General features: G+C 39.8%; 1 protein-coding gene across 1 annotated transcript; it reads right to left on the reverse strand.

Moving 5' to 3' along the window:
• Positions 1-441: 441 nt before the first annotated feature.
• On the reverse strand, positions 442-7651 carry LOC107791802 (plant UBX domain-containing protein 2-like). Its single transcript, XM_016613938.2, has 3 exons — positions 6515-7651; positions 2060-2338; positions 442-995 (listed from the first exon to the last, which is right to left on the reverse strand). Exons 1-3 carry the CDS (start codon positions 7358-7360, stop codon positions 741-743), a joined length of 1380 nt encoding a protein of 459 aa, XP_016469424.1. The 5' UTR covers positions 7361-7651; the 3' UTR covers positions 442-740.
• Positions 7652-25018: the final 17367 nt, after the last annotated feature.

Raw genomic sequence — 25018 nt, forward strand, 5'->3', positions numbered from 1 at the left:
CGGAAGCAAGAATAGACAATGCAATAGAGGTTAGAACCAAGATTAATGGAGAAAATCGCTAGTGAGAGATTAGTGTAGCCATTCTCCGATGAGAGCAAAGAGCAAATGAGTTTTTTACAATTGACCCACTAGCTTTAACCCTAGCTCCCGTTTTTTTATTTTTACCATATAATTTTTTATAATGATATAATAAAGAATATTAAAATCTTAATTAAGACTGTTTTTTAGATTCAGTTAAACAAATATTCACGTAGGTTGCCATATGGCAGATTTTAAAAATAATTTGTAGAGTGTATTACACACACTAGAAAGAATGCGATGAGGGGGTTTTATTATGAAGGGGATATAGTTCGGGAGGTTTTCGGGGACAAGTGATAGTTTAGGTAGGCAACTGACAAAGGTTGTTGTAAAGTTCTTAGATGTTGCCTCCTATTGCACAAATTTAACACCTAGGAAATAGATTTCACTTGTATTCATCAAATGATCAAGTTGTCAATACATCTCATTTCTTATTCTCTCACTTTGACACCAAAATTTTCTGCAAAAGCTGATGTATAATTCAAATAATACAACAGGACTATACAGGTAACCTATGAGTTGCACAAACATGATCATGCTGAGAAAAGAGAAACAAAAGAAGAAAATCAAGAATTACAGCATTCCCGGGGCAGAGAGTTTTATAAGGTTTCCAACACTGAGAAGAATTCTCAGTCTGATGCAATTTAGAGCAATACAGGAGCTTACGAGGAAGCAACTGATCCAGTCTCGAGGGGCTCGCTGATTTCAAGAAGCTCATTACAAAGACCAGTAAAAACAACAGAATCTGTTTCGATAGGTTTAAATTTGAGTAGAGCTGCAGGAACCAAAACCTCCTCTTCAAGTGTTACGGCCCTCTCCCCAGCAGCTGGAAAATGGGGAATCACCCGCTTTTTAACAAGCACCGGATGTAACAATTCGAACTCTAAGCTTGGTTCCTTTAACGCTGAGCTCACAAACTAGAAAATAAAAGATGAACAGAATATGAGGAAGAAAAATCTAAGAGAAAACATAAAATAAAAACACATGTATACATGCTGACAAATATATAGCAAGTGTAGACACCAGATTACCAATAAATCATCACATGGAACAATAGATATGAAAAGAGTAACCCACAATAAATCTGGAAGTATGCTCAGGAGACAAAGCGTTTCCAGCTTATTCGACATTTAATTTTCTATTCACATGAGATAAAACATGGAATTTCTGCTATAGTAATATAGTTGACCTTTATTTTATTTTTTCCTTACCATTTTCCTTTTTATATTCTGTTGGTGAATCCATAGCATCTCTTTATCCTATTTCTATTAGCGTAACCAAATGAAAAAGCGCCCTGTACGAACTTCATTGGCGACACCACAATGATTAATGGAATTTCAAATCTAACTACACAAATGGTCCGCACAATACGAGCAGGGATCTTCCTTGTAAAGATTAACTCGTCCCCCATGCCCCACCCTCCTCCTAATTCTTTACAAATAAAATTTTCTCATCCCTTTCTGTCCTTTCTATCTTAATGTTATTGCAAGAAAGTATTTTGCATTCAGAAAGAAACTGAATTGACTCCCAACACCCCTTACCTTGAACTTTTCAAGTTTTTTAATAATACCATTGTACCTTGTACGGGATATTTTAAGAACTTAAAGCTTATTTATATCGTGTTCTTCTTGGTATATGCTAATCATGAGCCATAATCCTTTGACATACTCAACTGAGGACAATGAGAGACCGAGTGAGCGAGAGAGAGAGAGAGCCAAATGGTACAAGATTTAGGTTATGAGCCAACCACTCAAGGAGTTAAAGAGATATCAATCGATCGATCGGAGGGGGGGGGGTGATGAAGAAATCTTGTATTGCTCTACAAAAAGTAATGCATTGTATGCTTAGTAATTTGGAAATAAAGGAAGATTTTCTTTTGAATCTAAAAGAAGTTCCTTGCAGAAAATCCATTAAAGTTCTTACCAAATTAGATTTAGTAATTTGTCAACAAATATAATAACATAAAAGGCCAAGTACCAACCTCATAAAGAGCACTAGTTGGCTCCGAAGGTAGAAAGACACCTTGAAGCAATACTCCATCTGGAAACTGTATTCGGATAATGGATTTTGTGTACTTCTTTCTTGCAGCTTTTGCCTGCTTTTCCCGATAAGATTTAGGAATCAATAATTTGGAATCTTCTAATTTCTTCTTCCTCATCTCTGCTTCTCTTCTCAATTCCTCACGTGAGAGGTTAAAGAAAGAATCAGGTAGCTCAATTTTTGCTGCTACACTCTCGGGAACAGAAAAGAATACCCGAATCTGTTGAGTTTAGAAATAAGAATGTCAGAGGCAGAAAGGATCAAAATAGCACGAGCACTGAACAAAATGTCATACAAATAGGATAATTACTATGTAGTTTCAAAAGTATGAGAAGTGTTATATGTAACTTTCCAAAATTAAGCTTGACCAAATTCACCAAAGTAAATTTGACTGTATTCACCATAATTAAGCTTGATCATGCTCACCATAATACTATCTTGTAAAAGTCTATACAGGCAAGACAATATTCCAGTTTTCGAACGAATAGAAATTAGCCTAACAAATTAATTTTAAAGCAAAATTCATGAAGTTTGATCATTACATCAATGGTAAGAAACACATAAGTAAAGAGCAGCACAAGTAATTCTTTCCTAAATACATAAATGAGATAATTATATAATTCAGTAAGAGACTGACCAACTAAACAAAAAGTTCAAGTTCAATTTTATCTTTCCAAATTTAACCTCATGTAGTCATGTGTGTGTCTCTGTGTGTGTGCACGCATGCTAACCCCCCGGGTTCAAAATCACAGTTACCACAGAAGGTAATGCACTTAAGAATCATTTATTGATACAGGCATAGAAGAACACAATCGAAGAAGGATTTGGAACTGTTACCCTTTTGTTTGACTCATTTTTACACCAAATAACTCAATTCATTAAATATGTATTCTAATAGAATTGCCTCGTTATTTCCTCGTGATGAGCTGGACGTCTTGCCAGATAAAGTATAATCATTGAGAAAATCTTTTGAAATATACGAAAAAAGCCTATTTTATCAATTTAGGATATGTTGTGATGTGATCTTAACCGCTTAACGCAAACTTCTGTTGGATAACCTAATGTTATCCATTCTTTTCATCCCTGAAAACTGATCTTTTATATACTGAGACACAAATATGTCTGAAAATAGAAGACATTGCTTGAGGTTTCTAGGAATTGTTAGGTTGTTCTGTAACCAGGACTAGCACCTATTAGAGGAGGCCCAAGGTAAAAAGACACTTGAAGCGCTCTGAAGCATGGTGGGGAATTACTTCAAAATTACTAGGGCCGAAGTGCCAAGTTATCAAACAATCTTAGGATCCTAGGAGATAGGGTGAGAAGAGGGGATTGAGAATGGGCGAAGCAATCTTATGACATTTGGAAGCTCCTGAAAACTCAAGGAGAGGCCACTGGTTTTAACTCTTTCAAAAATAAATTTTCCTTAAAGACTAGGTCATACATGAAAAGCGATGAATAGAAAGTAGTTCAAAGTGAAAAAAAGGTTAGCAAAATATTTTTAACATGCTTTTTCCTTTTTGTTTTGGATATATATCTCTTAACAAGCTTAAGAGTTTTTGCTAAATTTTTAGTTTAATGTAATTATTGCAGCTTTATTTGATTTTGGAAGCTTCTGTGGCTTACAAAAAGTTTTATTTAGCCCAGGAAGCCATCGGAACCAGATTTAAGGTAGCGTATCCGAGTTGTAGTTGTGACAGAGTGAAACTTGTCTGGTGACCATAGTGGTTGCTACTTGCTAGTAACATCCTAACTACGCGACCCCCCCCACCCCCCCCCCCCCCCCCCCCAAAAAAAAAAAAAAATTAAAAAATCCAACCCACCTCACCAACAAAGAAGTAGGAAAGGAGCACAAAGAATCCACCAATATAGGCCACACTGGTCTTTCAAGGGTGTAGCAGATGATAATTGAAGGTTAAATGCTCATCAATTAGGTACATTTTTGGCAATCTTACTTATGGATAAACTATATTGAGAAACAAATCCTTACAATAGATTGTGAGTAATGTAGCTTTGTTTTGGTTGAAAATAATGTAAAGTATCGGGTTCTATAAGAAAGAACTAAAAACATAAGGAATTTAGCACACAATTCAAAGAAATCTTAGTTCAAAATATCCAGCGTACTCTCACAAATACTTGCTTTCCTAGCACCGATTCACACATACAGAAAATGATCACAATTCAAAAATCTGAGTATCATTTGGCTATAAGAAGCAGGGTATTAACTCCAGTTCAAAATGCTAAAAATAGAATTTGAACTACATTAGTAGAAAACACTAAACAAATAGTAGTGGAGCTTCGAATGTGATTTATCTTTTTCTAGTCACTTTCTCCAAGGGCCTAAATCTACTGGTTGATTCTTAAAATACACAACTGAGAGGAGACTCAAAGAGTTAGGATTTCACAATGCTAATCACGTCTTACTTTATCTCTAAATCAATGTTCTCTCTCATAAAAGGCATTAGCACCAGAAGATACATTCTCATTGCAGTTTATTTCAGACTCTTAGTAATAATTCTTCACCAAATATTTTGTTGCGTTCAATCTCATAAGACCTTCAAACTTGTGGTATTCTTAACAGAGACTAAATTATGAGTATACCCAGCAACATTTGAAATATCTAATTGTATATAGCAAATTGTAGGATATTAGCTTATAACTTTAGCAGTTAGATAAGATTCTCCTATAACGTCCAATTGGTTTTACACATTGGAAGACATAAATGACATAAAATTTGAAACTAAAGAATAATTTTATATTTATCAAGCATTGATGTATTGAGAAAACATGAAAAACACAAATGACATGCTTCATCAATTTTACAGATTCTAGTATCCCAAATATATATTCCACTCTTTCCACTTCAGAACAAAGTTCAAAAATTATTCATTGGATTATTGTTTTGAAGATTTGGAATTAGACGCCAAAGAGAAATATTTTGGCAAAATGAAAGAGTGGGGGTCAGTGTCCCGTCACATAGGATTGACACGGTCGCTGAATTGCAATTATTAAATAAAAAGTAGGACACAACAGCGGTGTTCGACATGTTGAGAACTAAGTAATGGTGTTCAAGTGAAGGTTCATCAGTTTACGTAATTAAGTAATATCTCTAATAAAGAAGCCTAACCCAAAGTAATTGCAACATACTAAAGCTTTTTAATGTATCATAGTGGAAACAAGAAATGAGTAATTTTATGTCGTAGTAATCAATCTAACACGAAAGAGCCATGCCTAGAATGTCTAGTCAGGCATTTTCTTTCTACCACCAGATTTCTTTGCATGAAACAAACTATAACATAGAGAATAACCAAATAGATCGGTCCGGTCAATTTGTGCATAAAAACGCAATATGTCTCATCTACCTTCATATACTGAATTCACCTTCAAAACAACCTTATGGTTGGCATTTTATTACAGTTCTCATTGAAGAATAATTCAGACCAAAAATATGTCAGTACTACCACTCTGTAGCTCTCCTTGCTAAATCCTGATAACCATGCCAAGGACCAATAAACCATAACCACCAGCTAGATGCTCGGGTCCCTTTCTAGAGGAAATACATATTACCGTGAAATGATACACCTAATTAACATATTGCCTGCATACGAGTTTGGCTATCTGTGTCCCAGAGGATTAAGTATCGCGAGTGTGAATTTTATGAAAAAGCATAAAAGAATATGGAGTCAATGAATCCAACAGTGTCATCTCAGAAGGAATATGAAATAAAATCAATAAAGATATCGTTACTTCACCAACTTTTCAAACAATACTTCTATTAATGCACCTATTTCAAGTGTTATTATAGCTTTAAGCATCAATCTGCATTCTCTCAAACATCTATGTCCAGTTGAATCTATGTTGCTCGGGCTCTTCAAACATATTGATGGGTGCGTGTCGGATCCTCCAAAAGTCGTGCATTTTTGGAGGATCCTGCACGGTGTGACAATATATTTGGAGACCGAGCAACATACTTGATAAATAAACCAAGCCAGAAGCTATAGTATCTTGACACAAAAATAGCAGGATTTCCTCATTAATTGGCTAATAAGAAATAAAGTAGCCATTACCTTTTAAGAAGAAGTTATGTACTTAAAACAATGGTGCTATGTGACTATGTCACGACGACAACATCATTCAACAATTCTCATTAGTAAGGGCTTTACTTGATGGGGAGCACAAGTAAAGTAGCCAAGTTGCTACATCATGTTCAACTAAGAGAAATAATTGGATGCCAAGGAAATTTTATCGCTGAAGCATCAGGAAACGTAATACTATTCAGTAGTATCAAAGAGTTTCTTTCGAGTACTAGTAAAAGAAAGCTTTAACATTGTATATAGGAATTTTAAAGAATATGGAAACAAAAAGATCGAACTATTACCAAAAGTTATCCAAATTCTACCTGTCTATCAATCTTCTTCGGCTCAACTGGTTCACTCGCCTTAACTTGGGATACCGACACCAACTCTTCAACCTTCTTCGGTTCCAAGAGTGAAACTACATTCTTAAGCATAACAAGTTGTTCTTCAGAAGGAACATCCATCACAGCCCAAATCTCCCCACCGTCTTCTTTCAACTCAAATCCAACAAATTCCAATAGCTCCACTCCTCCTACAACATCACCTATAGCCTCTTTTATTTTTGGATTCCCCATCCTTATTTTCCTAAACTTGGCATTCTCTGGTTCCTTCACAATATTCTTTAACAACTTAATGACCACTTCAACTGACCCTTCTGAGGGCTTCCCTGAAACATATGCACTAACACATGTTTCCAATTCACTTTTAACTTCAGCTTTACTTTCAACTCCCAAATTAGAAGACACTTCAGAACTTAAACAGCTATCAATATGAGTTGACACCTCTTCTTCAGAAACAAAACCACTACCACAGACAGGGCATTCAAACACATTAGTAAGTGAATACCCTTCCGGGTTTTTCTTCCCAGAAGTGATCAATTCACCATATGGATCAAAACCGTCCTTTGATTCACTTTTGTTGACCTGAATTTCACATTTATTCACAATTCTTTGATCAGAATTACTTGATTTTTGAGGCGATATTTTTGTGCATGAAAGTTGTTGATTCTGCCTTGTATTTAGGGGATGTGATGAAAAATTATTGACATGATTTGAGGGTCCTGAAGAAGATGAACCACCCAAAACTCTACCTTGGCCTTTAAACTTACCTGAAGAAGAAGATGCGACTTTTTTCATGAACCCTTTGACTTTATCCTTCATGTCACCCATTTTTCAATAACACCCTCTCACCAAACTCTGTCAATCAATCAATTCAAACCAAATTCAGGAACAATTCCACCTCTCTATATATAGAGGTGGGAAATTTCCTTAGATCTCCTTGTGTTTTTTGTGGAATTGAGATGGGAATCTTTTCTGGGGCTAAGAAATGTAAAGAACAAGGTTTTCTGGAAGGATGGCTTTGGAGGTGGATCCGTGGAAATTGGGAAGAAGAAGCAATGAGAAATTGGAAGTGGGGTTTGTGAAAGAAATCTGATATTGGATTATGTTATTGCTGGCGCGTTTGGGTGGAATATTCTTAAACACGGGATATTGGAATATGGAGTTGTTCAATGTGCTGTGTTTGCCACCTCGGCATCTAGAAGTGGGTCCCACGGTATGTGTCTTTGGGGTTTGGTATATTGATTTTGGAAAAAAGATTCAAATTTGCCCATAAATTTTACAATATGATCTACATTTATACCTGTTAATCGGGCCGGGCTGATCCGTTTATAACTCGGTTCAGCCCGGTTCAGTCCGGTATTGTAGCGTGGGGGCGGACTGGGACGGGTTGGGCGGGGAGCGGATTTCAAACGAACAGTTTTTTGATACCGGTACACCAGAACCCGCTAAGCCCGTTAACCTAACTGAAACTCCTGATATTGACACTTGTATTTCTAATCTACACAAACATTTTAAAATATTATATAATTATTATGCTAATATTGTTGATGCTTCTTCTGCTGTAGATGCAAATATTCCTTCAAGTTCAGTTTTAACATGTGGGACCAGTACTTTGGATGATAATGATGGTGTTGAAGATTATTTGATTTGGTCTACACTAGGGGAACATCAACAAACCAGTAGCAGGAATATTGATGAACTTCAATTCTACTTGCAAAAGTCATCACAGCCCCGCACAAAGGAATTTCTACCACTGGGTTGGTGGAGGAGCAACTCAAATAAATTTCCTGTTCTTTCGGCCATGGCTCGAGACGTGCTAAATGTGCCGATTTCAACAGTCGCATCAGAGAGCGCATTTAGCCAAGCAAGGCAGCAACTAGGAGATACCCGTCATTCATTGGGTAGCAACGCTTTGGAAATTCTAGTGTGCTTCAGAGATTGGATAAGATCGTAACGACGAAATCAAGAGCGTGACGAGGTAGATGAAGCGGAGGACCAAGAAATTAGAGATATAATGGTTTATGGTGTTGATTCAACCAATGCCGGAAATCAAGAACCTCATGTTGACATGGATAAACTTATAAAAATGATGCAAAGCATGTGATGTACTATTTCTTTTTATTTTTTTATTTTTTTATAATTGTTGTAAACTTTTAATTTGCAAGTTCAAAAATAATAATATAAAAAAAGAACTTGCAACTTAATTTGAAGTATTATATATTATTCAATAAAAATATCAAATGAAAGTCTTCGGAGCTTGATCCTTACATATTGTCTATTAGTCTTATTAAATAATTTTTTGTAGCCACTTACTTTCAAATTTCACTTTTAAAATTATAAAATTCAAATTATAAATTTAAAACTTTAAACTTCAAAGTTTAATTCTAAGCATTAAAAGTTTTCAAACACTTAAGTATTAATAACATTGAATAAGAAAAATAAAATTTACTTTAAAAAAAAAATTCACGGCCCGCTAACAGCTCACTAACAGCCCGCTAAGTCCGAACCCGGACGAATAAAAAAAACCCGAAAAAGTACAGCTCGCTAACAGCCCGCTAACTCAGCCCGCAACGTTAGACGGACGGGCTATTTTTTTTTGTGTCCAGCCCGTCCCAGCCCGCCCATTAAACACCTATATCAACATTTGCCTTTATTTACCCTTTTACGTTACAAAAGGTGAGGCTTGATTTACCTTATTTAATGGCAGAAGCTTTTAACATGTGAACATGATCAAACTTATTCTTGAACTATGCAAAATTGTCCTAAGTTTATTCGAATGCAGAAACCAAAGAGAACGTTTTGTAAGAGTTGCCTAAACTGAGTGACCTAAATGTCATTACAAAGGGCACGCCTCAAAAAGTGTTCATGTATATTCTTTTGGCAACACTTTTCAAGTTTAGTTGATAAGTAGGGATTTTGATGGATTATTTGTTCTCTTTTACTTGCGATTTAGCTCAAAAATACTTAAAGGCATTCTCGAAAATTAACAAAATGTGCTTACTTGCAGAAATATTGGGATGTGAGCCAAAGAAGTCAAAATCAACTCATAAAGGAGTCAAAAGTGGCAAAAATGCCAGCAGTGCGGCCGCAGAGAGGAGATTCAGAGAATGGTTTTTGGGCAAGCTGAAGGAGTGCGGACCACACCAAAATTGTGCGGCCGCAGAATATCAAGTGCGGCCGTACTCACTATTATGCGGTCCGTAGGAGTGAAGAATCGGAGAGTTGGATTCAAGTTCAAAGTCAAGGAGTGCGGACCGCATTATTTTTATGCGGTCGCACAATGATACGCGCGACCGCACTCATTTTTATGCGGACCGCAGAAGCCCCAAAGATCCAAGCCCAAAATTTCAAAAATACGGACCGCACAATAATTGTGCGGCCGCATAAGCTCAATGTGCGGACCGCACCAGAATTGTGCAGCTGCACAACCTCCGCAGGGGCAATTTTGTCAGATATTTTCATCTTAGTCTAAATAGAACTTTTTGTCATTTTTAGGTTAAGTGACGTTGGAGAAGAGCACCTGAGCCATTTTCTTTGCTATTTTGAGGATTTTTGTACTAGATTAACATCTATACATTAGATTTTCTTTCCATAATCAATTAATATGCATTCTATCTTAATTTCTTCTTTGATTTATGTACTTTTCATGAGTAGCTAAATCTTTAGCTAGGGTTGTGACCCAACCCTAGTGTGGGTATTTGAAAGGTGTTTAATTTATGGCTTATTTTTTATTGGGTTAGTGATATTTAGCCTTGTTCATGATTGAATCCTAGAATCAATGGTTGCAAATACTGATTCATGCCTATTTGACTTAGCCTCTACTAGAGAAAGAGAGACTAAGTCTAGAAAAACTTGGCTAACAAGAAATTGGGGTGAACTCAAGAAATTGATAGCCCCAATTAAAGGATTAAACCTAGAGATAGTAATACCCGACTTGAGCTAATATTATTTGTATTGTGCAAATACCCAATTGGACTTGAGAAATCTAAATTGGGCAAAATCACTCAAACTACCGAGAGGTATAGAGTGAGTACTCGGATGTGATTGCTACATCATGATCCTAACTAATCAAATTTGCCCTGAAATTTACAACTCATTAGATAATCACCTAGGTAGAAGTCACGACCCTAGTCTCTTTTAATCATTTGAAAAACTCAAAACCAAAAATATTGTCCTTAGTTTTATACTTGCAAACAATAGAGTAAAGTAGAAGTAGAACACCAATCAACTTTGTGGAAGTGTAATTGGAGCCAAAACTTGCAATTAACTTAGATATACACCTAATCCCATATTCTAACTCCCTGTGGATTCGATCCTAACCTTCGTTGGGTTTATTATCGCATCGACCGCCTCACTACTTAATTGTGGTGTGGGTTTGGCCGAGATCAAAATTTGACACCGTTGCCGGGGAGTTAAATGGATTTAGCTATATATCTAGGTATTTGTGTGTTTTGTCTTTCTTTCCTTCCGAGTCACTAATTTTGTTTGTGAATTGAATTTAGGTACAAAATGGCCCTTAACAACGAGACCCTCAAAAATTTACCATTGGGGGAGGAGGTAGATGATGATCAGGTGGATGAGGTTCATCCCGAGCCTCAAGTAAACAAGCGAGGCCGACCGCCTCATGATGATGTCCCAAACCCTCCCCCACCACTACCAAGAGCAGCGCACCGGGTGTTACCGAACGAGGGCTATGCAAGTACAATAGTCCCGCCCTGGATTAGGGTGGGCAACTTCAAAATAACCAACGTGATGCTTACACTGTTTGAGCAGCGGGGTTTCTTCACCGGAGCTCCACACCAAAATGCCTACAAGCATCTCAAGGGTTTCGTCGATACTTACTGGGGGGCAAGCAAACAAATGTCTCTGAGGATGCACTGCGGTTAAGGTTGTTTCCCTTTTGTCTATGGAGAAAGGCTTTGGACTGGTTAGAGAGATTGCCCAATCATTCCATCCACACTTGGGATGAGTTAGCCGAGAAGTTCATTGCCAAATTCTTCTCTCCGGGGCATATGGCTACACTAAGGGATGAAATTCTAGCTTCCAAACAAGAGCCCAATGAGCCATTGCACGAGATTTGGGAAAGATATCGTACCATGGTCAAAGAATGCCCGAACAATAATATGACCGAGGCCATGATCCAACAGACCTTCTACATGGGGATCAACACAATGAATTAGTGTGTGGTAAATTAAACTCGCTGGGGGTAACTTAATGAACATGCCTTATTCTGAAGCTTATGAAATCTTGGATGAGATGGCGGACACCTCTTCGGCGTGGCAAAGTAGAGCCAATGTTCCTTAGGGTGACCCAAATGTTATTCACCTACACAAGGAGCTACATTATCATGGGCAAGCTATTGCGGAGTTGACAACCACCATGAATCAATTGGTCAAGGCTCAGCTTCAACAGGTTCAAGGGCCGAAACAGGTGAATGCTATGGAAGGGGTGAACATGATGGTAAATAAGAGACGACAACGAGGTCAACAAGTACAAAACCATCCAGAACAATTTGAGCAAAGTAATAGTGGGTATAATCAAGATGATTCATATGATGAGCAAGATGAAGAGGTTCAGTATGTCAACAATTACCAAGGTCAAAGAAGTAATGCTCCAAATCAACAACAATGGAGATCACAAGGAAACCAAGAAAATTGGAACAACCAAGGCCACTAAGAAAATTAGAGTGGTAGAAATAACAATAATCAAAGCAATTGGGATAATCAAGGCAATTAGGGAGGAAATAATCAAGGTAATTGGGTGGCAACAATCAAAGCAACTGGGGAGGCAACAATAATCAATGGGGTTAGAACAATAGCAATCAAGGAAATTGGGGGTCGGGCTTTCAGAGGCCCCCGATGTATCAATAACCAAATAACCCGTCTCTATATCCATCGCAAGGTCCTAGTTCTTTCAATAGTGAAATGGGACGGATTGAAAACATGTTTAAGCAAATGATGGAGAAACATGCCGACTTTGATGCCCAATTAGCCTTCCACAACACTTTTATCCGCAACTTGGAGGCTCAAATTGGCCAAATTTCTCATGCTTTAAATACTCGCCCAAAGGGGGCACTACCTAGTGATACGGTGGTGAACCCGAAAGGTGGAAATACGGGGCATGCAATGGCCGTGACAACAAGAAGTGAGAGAGGTGGAGTTGCTAGTATCTCAAACCAAAGAAGACATGTGGGTGATGATGTGTTGGTGCAAGATGGTGATGAGACAAACAATGATGTTCAAGCTAATGAAGAAGTGAGGATTGATATTGATGAAAATGTGAAGGAGACGCAAGAAGAAGTGAACCCGTCTAGGGAGCACGTGATTGACATACCAGAGCCGGTAGTGCCAAAGGCTAAGGCACCAATGCCAAGGCCTCCTCCTCCATACCCTCAATGACTTGCAAAGCAATACAATGAGAATCAATTCAAGAAATTCATTGATATGATGAAAAGTTTGTCCATAAATGTGTCGTTGGTTGAAGCCTTAGAACAAATGTCGGGATATGCTAAGTTCATGAAGGATTTGGTAACAAAGAAGAGATCAATGAACTGTGAAACGATCAAAATGACACATCAAGTGAGTGCTATTGTGCACTCCATGGCTCCAAAGTTGGAAGACCCTGGTGCTTTCACAATCCCGTGCACTATTGGGAGTGCCGATTTCGCCAAAGCTTTATGTGACTTGGGGGCAAGAATTAACTTGATGCCCTATTCTGTGTTCAAAATGGTGGGGATTGGGTAACCAAGACCCACATATATGAGGTTGCAAATGGCGGATCAGACGATGAAAAGGCCATTGGGGATAATTGATGATGTGTTAGTATGGGTCGACAAGTTCATCCTTCCCGCATATTTTGTGATACTTGATTGTGAGGTTGACTACGAGGTACCAATCATTTTGGGGAGACCTTTCCTTAAAACATGGAAGGCCTTAGTTGATGTGGAAGCTGGCGAGCTCATCTTCCGGGTGGGCGATGAAAAAGTGGTGTTCCATATTTGTAAATCAATGAGGCAGCCAAATAGCAACGAAGTGTGTTCGTTCGTGGATCTTGTGACCGAAGTAATTGTTGATGAACAAGTGTTGTGATAAATGTTAAAGATACCTTGGAAGCTGTGTTGTTGAATCAGGATGAGGATGAGAAGGAAGGCTTTGTAGATTGTGTCAATGCTTTGCAAGGAATGGGATCATATACTTATGAGCCCCGAAAACTTTCCTTTGATCTCGAAAACTGGAAGACTCCACCAACAAAGCCCTCAATCGAGGAGCCTCCCACCTTGGAGTTAAAGCCTTTGCCTTCACACCTCAGGTATGAGTTTCTATGCCCTTGTTCCACTTTACCTGTTATTCTTTCCTCGTGCTTAACTAACGTGCAAGTAGATTCTACCCTTGCGGTGCCCCAAAGGAGGAAGAAAGAAATAGGTTGGACATTGGCGGATATTCGGGGTATAAGCCCCGCCTTTTGCATGCACAAAATTATTTTGTAGGAGGATGCCAAATCCTCCGTGGAACATCAAAGATAGTTGAATGAGGCCATGCAAGAGGTAGTAAAGAAAGAGATCATCAAGTGGTTGGATGCAAGGGTTGTTTACCCTATTTCCGATAGTTCGTGGACCTCGCCGGTACAATGTGTCCCAAGGAAATGGGGCATGATTGTGATAACAAATGACAAAAATGAATTTATCCCTACAAGAAATGTCACCGGGTGAAGAGTGTGCGTGGATTATAGGAAGCTCAACAAATTTACTCGGAAAGACTATTTTCCGCTTCCATTTCTTGATCAAATGTTAGATAGGTTAGCCGGGCGTGCTTATTATTGCTTCTTTGATGGATATTCCGGGTATAACTAGATTCTTATTCTCACGGATGCCATTCGGGTTATGCAATGCACCAGTAAATTTTTAACGGTGCATGATGGTCGTCTTTACCGATATGGTGGAGGACTTTATCGAGGTTTTCATGGATGATTTTTCTATCGTGGGGAATTCTTTTGAAGAGTGCTTGGATAACTTGGATAAGGTATTGGCACGTTGTGAGGAAACTAACTTGGTGTTGAATTGGGAGAAGTGTCACTTTATGGTCGATGAGGGCATTGTCCTCGGTCACAAGATTTTCAAGAATGGTATTGAGGTTGATAAAGCAAAAATTGAAGTGATATCCAAACTCCCTCCCCCTACTTCTGTAAAGTGAGTGAGGAGCTTTCTAGGTCATGCGGGGTTTTACCGCTGATTCAATAAGGACTTTTCTAAGGTGGTAAACCCCTTGTGCAAACTCTTAGAGAAAGATGCCAAGTTTCTTTTCAATGAAGATTATATGAAGGCATTTTAATTACTGAAGTATAAGTTGACTACCACTCCTATTATCACCGCGCCAAATTGGAGCTTACCATTTGAGCTCATGTGTGATGCAAGCGATGTGGCGGTTGGAGCAGTATTGGGGCAATGAATTAACAAGATTTTCATCAGGTCTACTATGCTAGCAAGACCATGAACGAGGCCCAAGTCAACTATACGGTGACCGAGAAAGAACTCCTAGCCATTGTCTTTGCTATGGAGAAGTTTCGCCCATACCTAATGGGTACAAAGGTGATTGCTCACACTGACCATGCGGCACTTTGTTATTTGATGAGCAAGAAAGACTCTAAGGCAAAGTTGATGCGGTTGGTGCTTCTATTGCAAGAGTTTGATCTAGAGATTCAAGATCGCAAGGGTAGTGAGAATCAAGTGGCAGACCACTTGTCCCGATTGGAGGAGGAGGGAAGGCCACATGATGGCCTTGAGATCAATGATTCATTTCTTGACGAACAACTCCTTTCCATTTCTATGAATGGGATGCCATGGTTTACCGATGTGGCCAACTATCTTGTGAGTGGCATTGTTCTGAATGAGTTCTCTTCAAACCAAAGGAAGAAGTCAAATGGGACTGCCTGGACTACTATTGGGATGAGCCATATCTCTTCAAAATTTGTACTGATGGTGTTATCCGAAGATGTGTACCAGAAGAAGAACAATTGGGTATTCTTGAAGCTTGCCACTCTTCGCCATATGGTGGTCACCATGGTGGAGCGAGAACTGCTACAAAGGTGCTAAGCTGTGGATTCTATTGGCCTACCCTTCCAAGGACGCTAGCGATCTCGTTAAGCATTGTGATGAATGCCAAAGGGCTGGTGGGATCTCCAAGAAAAATGAGATGCCTCTCACCACCATCCTAGAGATTGATATTTTTGATGTTTGGGGCATTGATTTTATGGGTCCGTTTGTGAGCTCATGTGGGAACACCTATATATTGGTAGTTGTAGATTACATGTCCAAATGGGTTGAAGTTGTGGCTTTGCCCAACAATGAAGCTCGGAGTGTGGTAGCTTTCTTGAAGAAGAACATATTCACAAGGTTTGGTACTCCAAGGGCCATCATTAGTGATGGGGGATCACACTTTTGCAACAAAGCTTTTGATACTTTACTCTCCAAGTATGGTGTCACTCACAAAGTGTCGACCCCTTATCATCCTCAAGCAAGTGGATATGTTGAAGTCTCCAACCGGGAGATCAAGAGTATTCTATCAAAGACTGTGAATGCCAACTGGACAGATTGGTCGAAGAAACTTGACGATGCTCTTTGGGCTTATAGAACAGTTTACAAAACACCAATCGGTATGTCTCCGTATCGGTTAGTGTTCGAGAAAGCTTGTCACCTTCCGGTAGAACTTGAACATAAGGCTATGTGGGCGTTGAAGAAGCTTAACCTTGAGTGGGATATAGCTACAAATCTTAGGGTGGAGAAATTAAATGAACTTGATGAGTTTCGGTTCCATGCATACTCCAGTTCGTCCTTGTATAATGACAAGATGAAGTACTCTATGACAAGTATATCCGGAACAAAGAATTCAAAGAAAGTGATCTTGTGCTTTTGTTCAACTCTCGGTTGCAGATGTTTTCGGGAAAGCTAAAATCAAAGTGGAGTGGCCCATTTGAAGTTGTACATGTGACACCCTTTGGTGCTCTAGATTTGAAAAATAAGAATGATGAGGAGTTTAGAGTCAACGGGCAATGGGTTAAACATTATCTTGGCAAAGTTGTTGATGGCCACGTTGTGGCCTGCTCCATTTCAAGTGATTGATGGTAACATGCGTCATACCACGACGTTAAATCAGGCGCTTCTTGGGAGGCAACCCATGTGTCTTTTTCTTTTTCTTGTTTTTCTTCTTTAGATTAGATAGGCTTTATTTTATACTAACTAGTTTTGAAGTGTATGCTTTGAAGTGTATGTAGGAATGGGTGTGCATTGCAGGAACTGAGCATGAAAAATACATGGTCTCTGAAGTTTGGCCTGATAAAAATCCTTAACAAAATGCGGTCGTACCCATTTTTGTGCGGTCCGTACTAATTCTGCGGCCGCACTCATTGTTGTGCGGTCCACAACAATTCTTCACAAGGGCAGGTAATGAGTGCGAACCGCACTCAAAATTGTGCGACACTTCAGGTAAAATTGTGGGCCCGATGGGTAAAAGTATAAATAGGGCGTCCATCAATTTTTCACACTTTACGCTCTTTTGAAACCTGAAGCTAAGCTAGCACAATGCATATCCTCATTGTTTTCAATCTCTCCTCATTTCATCAGTGTTGAATCTCACCTGCATCTTTATTACTGGTATGCTTATTTATTCTTTAGATTTTTCCTTAATTTTATTCTTTTGACTAGGGTTATTTCCATGCCTAAATATGTCAATGGTTAGTTGTTTGTGCTTAGAATCACGTGGGTAGCCTTTTTAAACGTTAATTGGGGTATGGGTAAGTGACTAATGATGTTTAATTGCTAAAAACTTGAGTAATTTGTGAATAAAATTCCAAGAACCCTAAGTCAGTACCGCCCGAATTCAAATTGTGCGGCCACATTAATTTTTTTGCGATCCGCACCATGAGCTTTTACGGCCGCACATATTTTTGTGCGGTCCGCAATTCTATGAACTAGGGTATTAGTGTGCATGATTTGTGTGGCCGCACTCAAAATTGTGTGGTCCGTAGTGGACTTATGCGGCCGCACTCATTTTTGTGCGGTCTGCACTGATGAAACATCAGAGACCCCAGTAGTCTGAACCTGGGGTTGTGCGGCCGCACTCAAAATTGTGTGGTCCGCACTTTTGGTTTTGCGGCCGCACTCACTTTTGTGCGGTCCGCACTATCCCTTTTGAGGCTGCTTTACTGCAATTGCTATGCATGCACATGTGATTTACAAATCTAACTGACTTTTATCCTTATGCATTGCGGACAATGGTTCGCTCACGTGGTAGAGGAGATGCATCACAAGGGAGGGCAGAACCCTCCCGAGGCCGAGGTCGAGGTAAAAGCAACCTACCTCTAGCACTTCAAAGGGTTATAAGTAAGAAAGCTACAATCAACAGACCTCCCGAACCCTCGGAAACCAGTGAGTATGTCCCATCTGGGGAAGCTTCTGAGGGTAACTCCGTGCAATCATAGTCGGAAGCCCAATCACAACAATTTCCTGGTAGATTCCACCTAGTAGATGAGTCGTCTTCTTCTGCCAGTTCCTCTGATGGTTCGGAAGAGGGTGCCTCTGAGCCCTCTTCCTCACATGCTCCAGCTGATCCAATTAATGTGGACGATGATGATGATGTCCCAGGCGATCGGAGAGGGGGGGATACTACAGTAGGAGGTTTAGAGAGATCAAAGAGACCAGAGCTATAGGAGGACAGATTCGTCAGTGCTGCTGCCTTTGTTAAATTTAGGGAATGGTGGCCGCAGCGGTCACTTACTCTTGAGCGGCAGTTCTTGATGAAAGATCTAGACAAGCACAACCCCAATGTCTTCCGGCAATTCTAGGAGAGAAAAGGTTGGAGATGGTTCACCCATAGCGTTATGGATGCCGGTGAGCATTTGGTCAAGGAATTCTATGCCAATGTAGCTCATATCAAAAAGGGTACCAAGGTGACAAAAGTTCAAAATTTGAAAATCAAGTTTGATGCCTGCACCTTGAACAAGTATGTGGGGTTTGAGGAAGTGGAGGCAGTCCAATACCTGGAGAAGCTGGCTATGGGTGACGCAACTCGCCCATGGCTAGCTGAGATTCTGGCTATTCGAGGGTCAGCACCTCTGTGGCCCACAGCAAGAGTTCCAATAGTCCGAGCCACCTTAAATTTTAAAGCAAAAGGGTGGCAAACACTTGTATGTAGCCGCATTGATCCATGCCTCAATGAGAACAATCTTCCACTTCCCCGTGCAGTCTTGGTATCCTCAATTATGGATGGGTACCCAATTAATGTGAGTGCTATGATGTCCACAAATATCACTCTGGTTGTCCAAAAAGATGAAAGGTCTTATCCGTACCCGAACTTCCTCACAAAGTACTTCAAGGACCAAGGGGTGGAGCCAAGGCATTATAACACTGAGGTGAAGGCCAAGAAGCCTTTCTCTTGGTACCAACTTCAGGGAGCTGACAACTCGAAATCCAAGGGTAAAGATACTACCTCCACTGGCCAGTTTGAGGAGCCATCGATAGCAGTTACTGATTCAGCTGCTGAGCCATCCACCGCAGTCGGTACTTCTAGGGGGACAGCAGCCATGCCACCTTCATCTTCCAGACCACCTGCTTCTGCTAGACTATCAGTGCCATTATCAGTGCCGGATTCATATACATATCCTCTCTCTATGCTGTGAGTCTCCTAGACATTGGCGAGTCTCAATAATTGGATGCAGACAGCTACTACAAAGCTTACTGATATATCAAGTGTTGTTACAGCACAGTCCTCAGCCCCAGCAGAGCCACAGGTACCTCCGTCAGTGGAGGAAACATTGAAGAAGATTCTGGAGAACTAGAAGACCATTATTGATACTCTGGCAACGCATGGGAAGGTCATTAAGGATTTGGGCAAACAGGTCAAGAAGATGCGTAGATCTCTGGCATCAAAGAAGTCGGTAGAGAAGCTGAGCAAAGAGGTTGAAAAGATTGCATCTTCCGGAGATCTTCCATTGGACTTGCTTATGGAGTAGACAGTCCCAGCAGCACAGGCAGCACCAGCAGAGGCACTAGAGGAAGCAACCGGCCAGTCTGAGGAGCCGGTTGTGACTGCACACACTGCTGAGGAGATGATACAGATGCTCACCAATGCAGTTGTCCCTCAGTCAGGAGATGATGGCATATAATTAGAGGAGACAGATGGAGATGATGATCCCATGCAGACTGAGAACACATAGGGAGTTCTCTTAACTCTCTACCCCTTCTCTGTTCTTATTTTTATTAAGCATTGGGGACAATGCTTATTTTTCATTTGGGGGGTGGTCTATTTTGATTAATTAACATTTGACATTTGGCATGTAATAACTCTGATACCATTTTTATTTCATTCTTATTTTCCCTTTGGTATGTATATATTCTCCCCATTTGATGTAGATATTCATTTCCCTTATGTATATATTCATTTGACTTCAGTTTGTATATTCATTTATCTCGCTTCCTGTAATTTACTTCATAGCTTCTTTAGTTTGCTTTTCCTTAGTAGTATAACTTCTTATTTACTTTAGTAGCTTCTTTTTAATTTGTTAGCTTCTTTTTACATTTTGAGTGAACAATAAGCCTTTGGGTTTCTTAATGCCATAGTTCTTTTCAAATGTGGATTTTGTGTGAACTGGGTGGCTCTTCCCAACAATGGATGGCGTGACAACATTCTTAAGGGATTGAGTTCGTTTTCTTTTATGTTTTGACAAAATATAGTAGTAATGAATAAAAGTGTCTCGAGCATGCTTCACTTGGTACCAACACATTTACCTCTGACCTTATGGTTAAAAACAAAGTTGTTGGCATAAAATAGCTCTAGTTGTGACCTTTAGACTCTTGTGTTGACTCAAATAGTCATCGAGTGGTTCACTCGAGCCATTTGTGATTCTAAATCTTAGCTAGGGTTATTGTGGGCCCTAGACTCCATTCTCTTTAGCAATCCAACAGTGTGAGAGGTGAGGTATTGAATTGCAAGTCCAAGTTCCCGTGCCAATAGTCTAGAACTTGCCCCGAGTGTTTTTCTAGGCAAAATTCTAAGTGTAGCTTGGCTTAAGAAATGATTGTAGGTTCTCCTTGATCTAATTTGAAATTTAAATCTTCCATAGTCAACCCCTTTGAGCCGAAGCCTTTTTCTTTCAATAACCATGTTCCAAGCCTTTATCCATTCTGTAGTGACCCTATCTTGGCACCCGATCTTTCCTTAGTATTCTTGAGAAACAATGGGAAAAAATATAAGTTTGGGGGAGAGACGAGGAGTTTGAAGTGATAAAAGGTACAAAGAAAAGAAAGAAATGAAGAAAAGGGAAGGAAAAGAAAAGAAAGAAAAATAATGCCAAAAAGAAAGTGAATAAAATGAAGAGTTGAAGGGAATTCAAAAGAAAGTTGGGATAAAAGGAAGAAGTAAATAGAAAAGGAGAAAAATGAATGTCATGATCAAGAAAGAGTGACGTTACGTCTCTCTAGTTCCCCCGAGGAAGAAGAAAAAGACTCAAAGAGTCGAGAAAGTATGAGCCAAAAAGAGAAAATGGAGTGCTTAAGGAAAGATGAAACCATTCTATTCAAACAAGTCCTACCTTAGCCCAAAGCCTTCATTACATCCCGCAAAAGCCCTACATGATTTCAGGTTGAGTGAGCTTACATTATTGGTGATTTACATGAGGGTCAAGCTTATGGTACTTAGAGCCAGACTTGTGGCATTCTTTTGAGAGAGATGGGCGAACTTTTCACAATCCTTGTATCGAGTGTTGCATTCTAAAGTGAGATGTGCTAATGGAGAGTAGAGGAGGAGGAGTTTGGATCCATAATGACCTACGTAAAAGAGTGAGCTTCCTTGATGAATAAAGTCTACTCTTGATGCTCTAGTGTCACATTAGAACTATTGTACTCAAAAAGTCAAACCATTGCATTGTTGATAATTCATATGTGTTGTGGGTAATTGTTGGTCTCAATTGATGTGTGATTGATTCACCTTAAGCCAGCTGAAATATCTCTTTTTCTAGTGGAGGTGGGAATTGCTTTATTTGCTTGAGGACAAGCAAAAGCTTAAGTTTGGGGGAGTTGATAAGTAGGGATTTTCACCGATTATTTACTCTCTTTTACTTGCGATTTAGCTCAAAAATGCTTAAAGGCATTTCCGAAAACTAACAAAATGTGCTTACTTGCAGGAATATTGTGATATGAGCCAAAGAAGTCAAAATTAACTCATTAAGGAGTCAAAAGTGAACAAGAACCAAAACAGGGCAAAAAGGCTAGCAGTGCGGACTGCACAATTCTAGTGCGACTGCAGAGAGGAGATTCAGAGAATGGTATTTGGGCAAGCTGAAGGAGTGTGGACCGCACCAAAATTGTGCAGCCGCACTCACTATTATGAGGTCCGCAGGAGTGAAGAATCAAAGAGTTGGATTCAAGTTCAAAATCAAGAAGTGCGGACCGCATCATTTTTATGCGGTCGCACAATCAGAAGCGCGGCCACACTCGTTTTTATGCGGACCGAAGAAGCCCCGAAGTTCCAAGACCAAAATTCCAAGAATGCGGACCGCACAATAATTGTGCGGACCACACCAAAATTATGCGGCCGCACAACCTCCACAAGGGCAATTTTGTTAGATATTTTCAGTTTAGTATAAATAGAACTTTTTGTTATTTTTAGGTTAAGTGATGTTAGAGAAGAGCACCTGAGCCGTTTTCTTTGCTATTTTGAGGATTTTTGTACTAGATTAACATCTATACATTAGATTTTCTTTCCTAATAAATTAATATGCATTCTATCTTAATTTCTTCTTTGATTTCTGTACTTTTCACGAGTAGCTAAATCTTTAGCTAGAGTTGTGACCCAACTCTAGTGTGGGTATTTGATGGGTGTTTAATTTAGGGCTTATTTTTGATTGGGTTAGTGATATTTTGCCTTGTTCATGATTAAACCCTAGAATCAATGGTTGCAAATATTGATTCATGCCTATTTGACTTAGCCTCTACTTGAGAAAGAGAGACTAAGTCTAGGAAAACTTGGCTATCAAGAAATTGGGGTGAACTCAAGAAATTTATAACCCCAATTAAAGGGTTAAACCTAGAGATAGTAATACCCAGCTTAAGCTAATATCACTTGTATTGTGCAAATACCCAATTGGACTTGTGAAAGCCAGATTGGGCAAAATCGCTCAAACTACCGAGAGGTATAGAGTGAGTACCCGTATGTGATTACTACATCACGACCCCAACTAATCAAATTTTCCCTGGAGTTTATAACCCATTAGATAACCACCTAGGTAAAAGTCACGACCCTAGTCCCTTTTAATCATTTGGAAAACTCAAAACCAAAAATATTGTCCTTAGTTTTATACTTGCAAACAATAGAGTAAAGTAGAACTAGAACACCAATCAAGTTTGTGGAAGTGTAATTTGAGCCAAAACTTTCAATTAACTTAGATATACACCTAATCCCATATTCTAACTCCCTGTGGATTCGATCCCGACCTTCGTTGGGTTTATTATTGCATTAACCGCCTCACTACTTAATTGTGGTGTGAGTTTGGCCGAGATCAGTAGTCTAAAATTAACTTGGCCTTAGGCCAAATTTGTTGTAATTACGCCAAGACTGTGACATTGGCTATGCCAAGTTTGCCACGGTTATAGTGGAGAGGTGCATTGAGTTATGTTACTAGCAGGGTTGTGTCATTTCTAAAATCTCCGCGGATGGTTGAGAAGAGGTATGATGCTTATCTAGCCTTTGTGAGAGATGTCAGTGCTGATACTCCTACCGTTGAGTCAGTTTCAGTAGTGAGAGACTTCCCAGATGTATTTCCAGCAGATCTTTCGAGCATGCTGCCCGATAGGGATATCGATTTTGATATTGACTTGTTGTCGGGCACTCAGCCCATTTCTATTCCACCATATCGTATGGCCCCAGTAGAGTTGGAGGAGTTAAAGGAGCAGTTGCAAGAGTTGCTTGATAAGGGTTTCATTCGGCCTAGTGTGTCTCCGTGGGGTGCTTCGGTCTTTCTTTCGAATAAAAATGATGGTTCCATGCGCATGTGTACTGATTATCGGCAGTTGAACAAGGTTACAGTGAAAAACAAGTATATATTGCCACGCATTGGAGACTTATTTGATCAGCTAGAAGGTGTGAGAGTGTTCTCGTAGATTGATTTGCGGTCACGTTATCATCAGTTAAAGATTTGAGATCCAGATATCCCGAAGACTACCTTTAAGACTTGGTATGACCACTATGAGTTCCTTGTGATGTCATTTGGGCTGACCAACGCCCCAACAATATTTATGCACCTGATGAACAGTGTATTCCAGCCATATCTTGATTCATTCGTTATTGTGTTTATTAACGACATCTTGGTGTACTCCCCCAGTCAGGAAGATCATGAGCAGCACCCGAGGATCATGCTTGAGACCTTGAGAGAGAAGAAGTTGTATGCAAAATTCTCAAAGTGTGAATTCTAGCTTGATTCGATGGCATTTTTGGGTCATGTGGTATTGAGTGAGGGGATCAAGGTAAATCCAAAGAAGATCGAAGTACTTCAGATTTAGACCAGACCGTCTTTAGCTACTGAGATTCAAAGTTTCCTTGGTTTGGCCGAGTATTATCGTCGTTTCGTAGAGGGTTTCTCATCTATTGCGGCATCTATGACCAGATTGACCCCAAAGGGTACTCTTTCAGATAGTCCGAGGATTGTGAGGCGAGCTTTCAAAAACTCAAGACTGCTTTCACTACAACCCCAGTGTTGGTGTTGCCTACGGGTTTGGGTTTTTATACTGTGTATTGTGATGCGTCACGTGTTGGCCTTGGCGCGGTGTTGATGTAAGACAGTATGGTGATTGCCTACATGTCTAGACAGATGAAGACCCATTAGAAGAATTATCTGGTCCACGACTTGGAGTTGGCAGCTATTGTTCATGCATTGAAGATTTGGTGGCGCTATTTGTATGGTTTCTATTGTGAGGTCTTTACCGACCACCGGAGGCTACAACATCTGTTCAAATAGAAATATCTTAACTTGCGGCAGCGGAGATGGTTAGAGTTGATTAAGGACTATGATATCACTATTCTATATTATCTCGAGAAGGCCAATATGGTTGATGCCTTGAGTCAAAAGGTGGAGAGCTTGGGCAGTTTATCATATCTACGACCACTAGCCCTAGATATTCAGGCCTTGGCCAACCAGTTTGTTAGATTGGATGTTTCGGAGCCCAGTCAAGTTCTTGCTTGCGTGTTTCTCGGTCTTCTCTATATGATCGCATTAGAGAGCGTCAGTAGGACGACCCCCATTTGCTTGTCTTTAAGGACACGGTTCAGTGTGGTGATGCCAAGGAGGTTTCTATTGGAGATGACGGTGTGTTGCGGATGCAGGGCCGATTATCTGTGCCCAATGTGGATGGGCTGCATGAGTTGATTCTTGAGGAGGCCCACAGTTTGCGGTACTCCATTCATCCGGGTGCTGCTAAGATGTATCAGGATTTGAGGCAGCACT

Source organism: Nicotiana tabacum, chromosome 9, assembly GCF_000715075.1.
Source record: "Nicotiana tabacum cultivar K326 chromosome 9, ASM71507v2, whole genome shotgun sequence".
NCBI lineage: Eukaryota > Viridiplantae > Streptophyta > Magnoliopsida > Solanales > Solanaceae > Nicotiana > Nicotiana tabacum.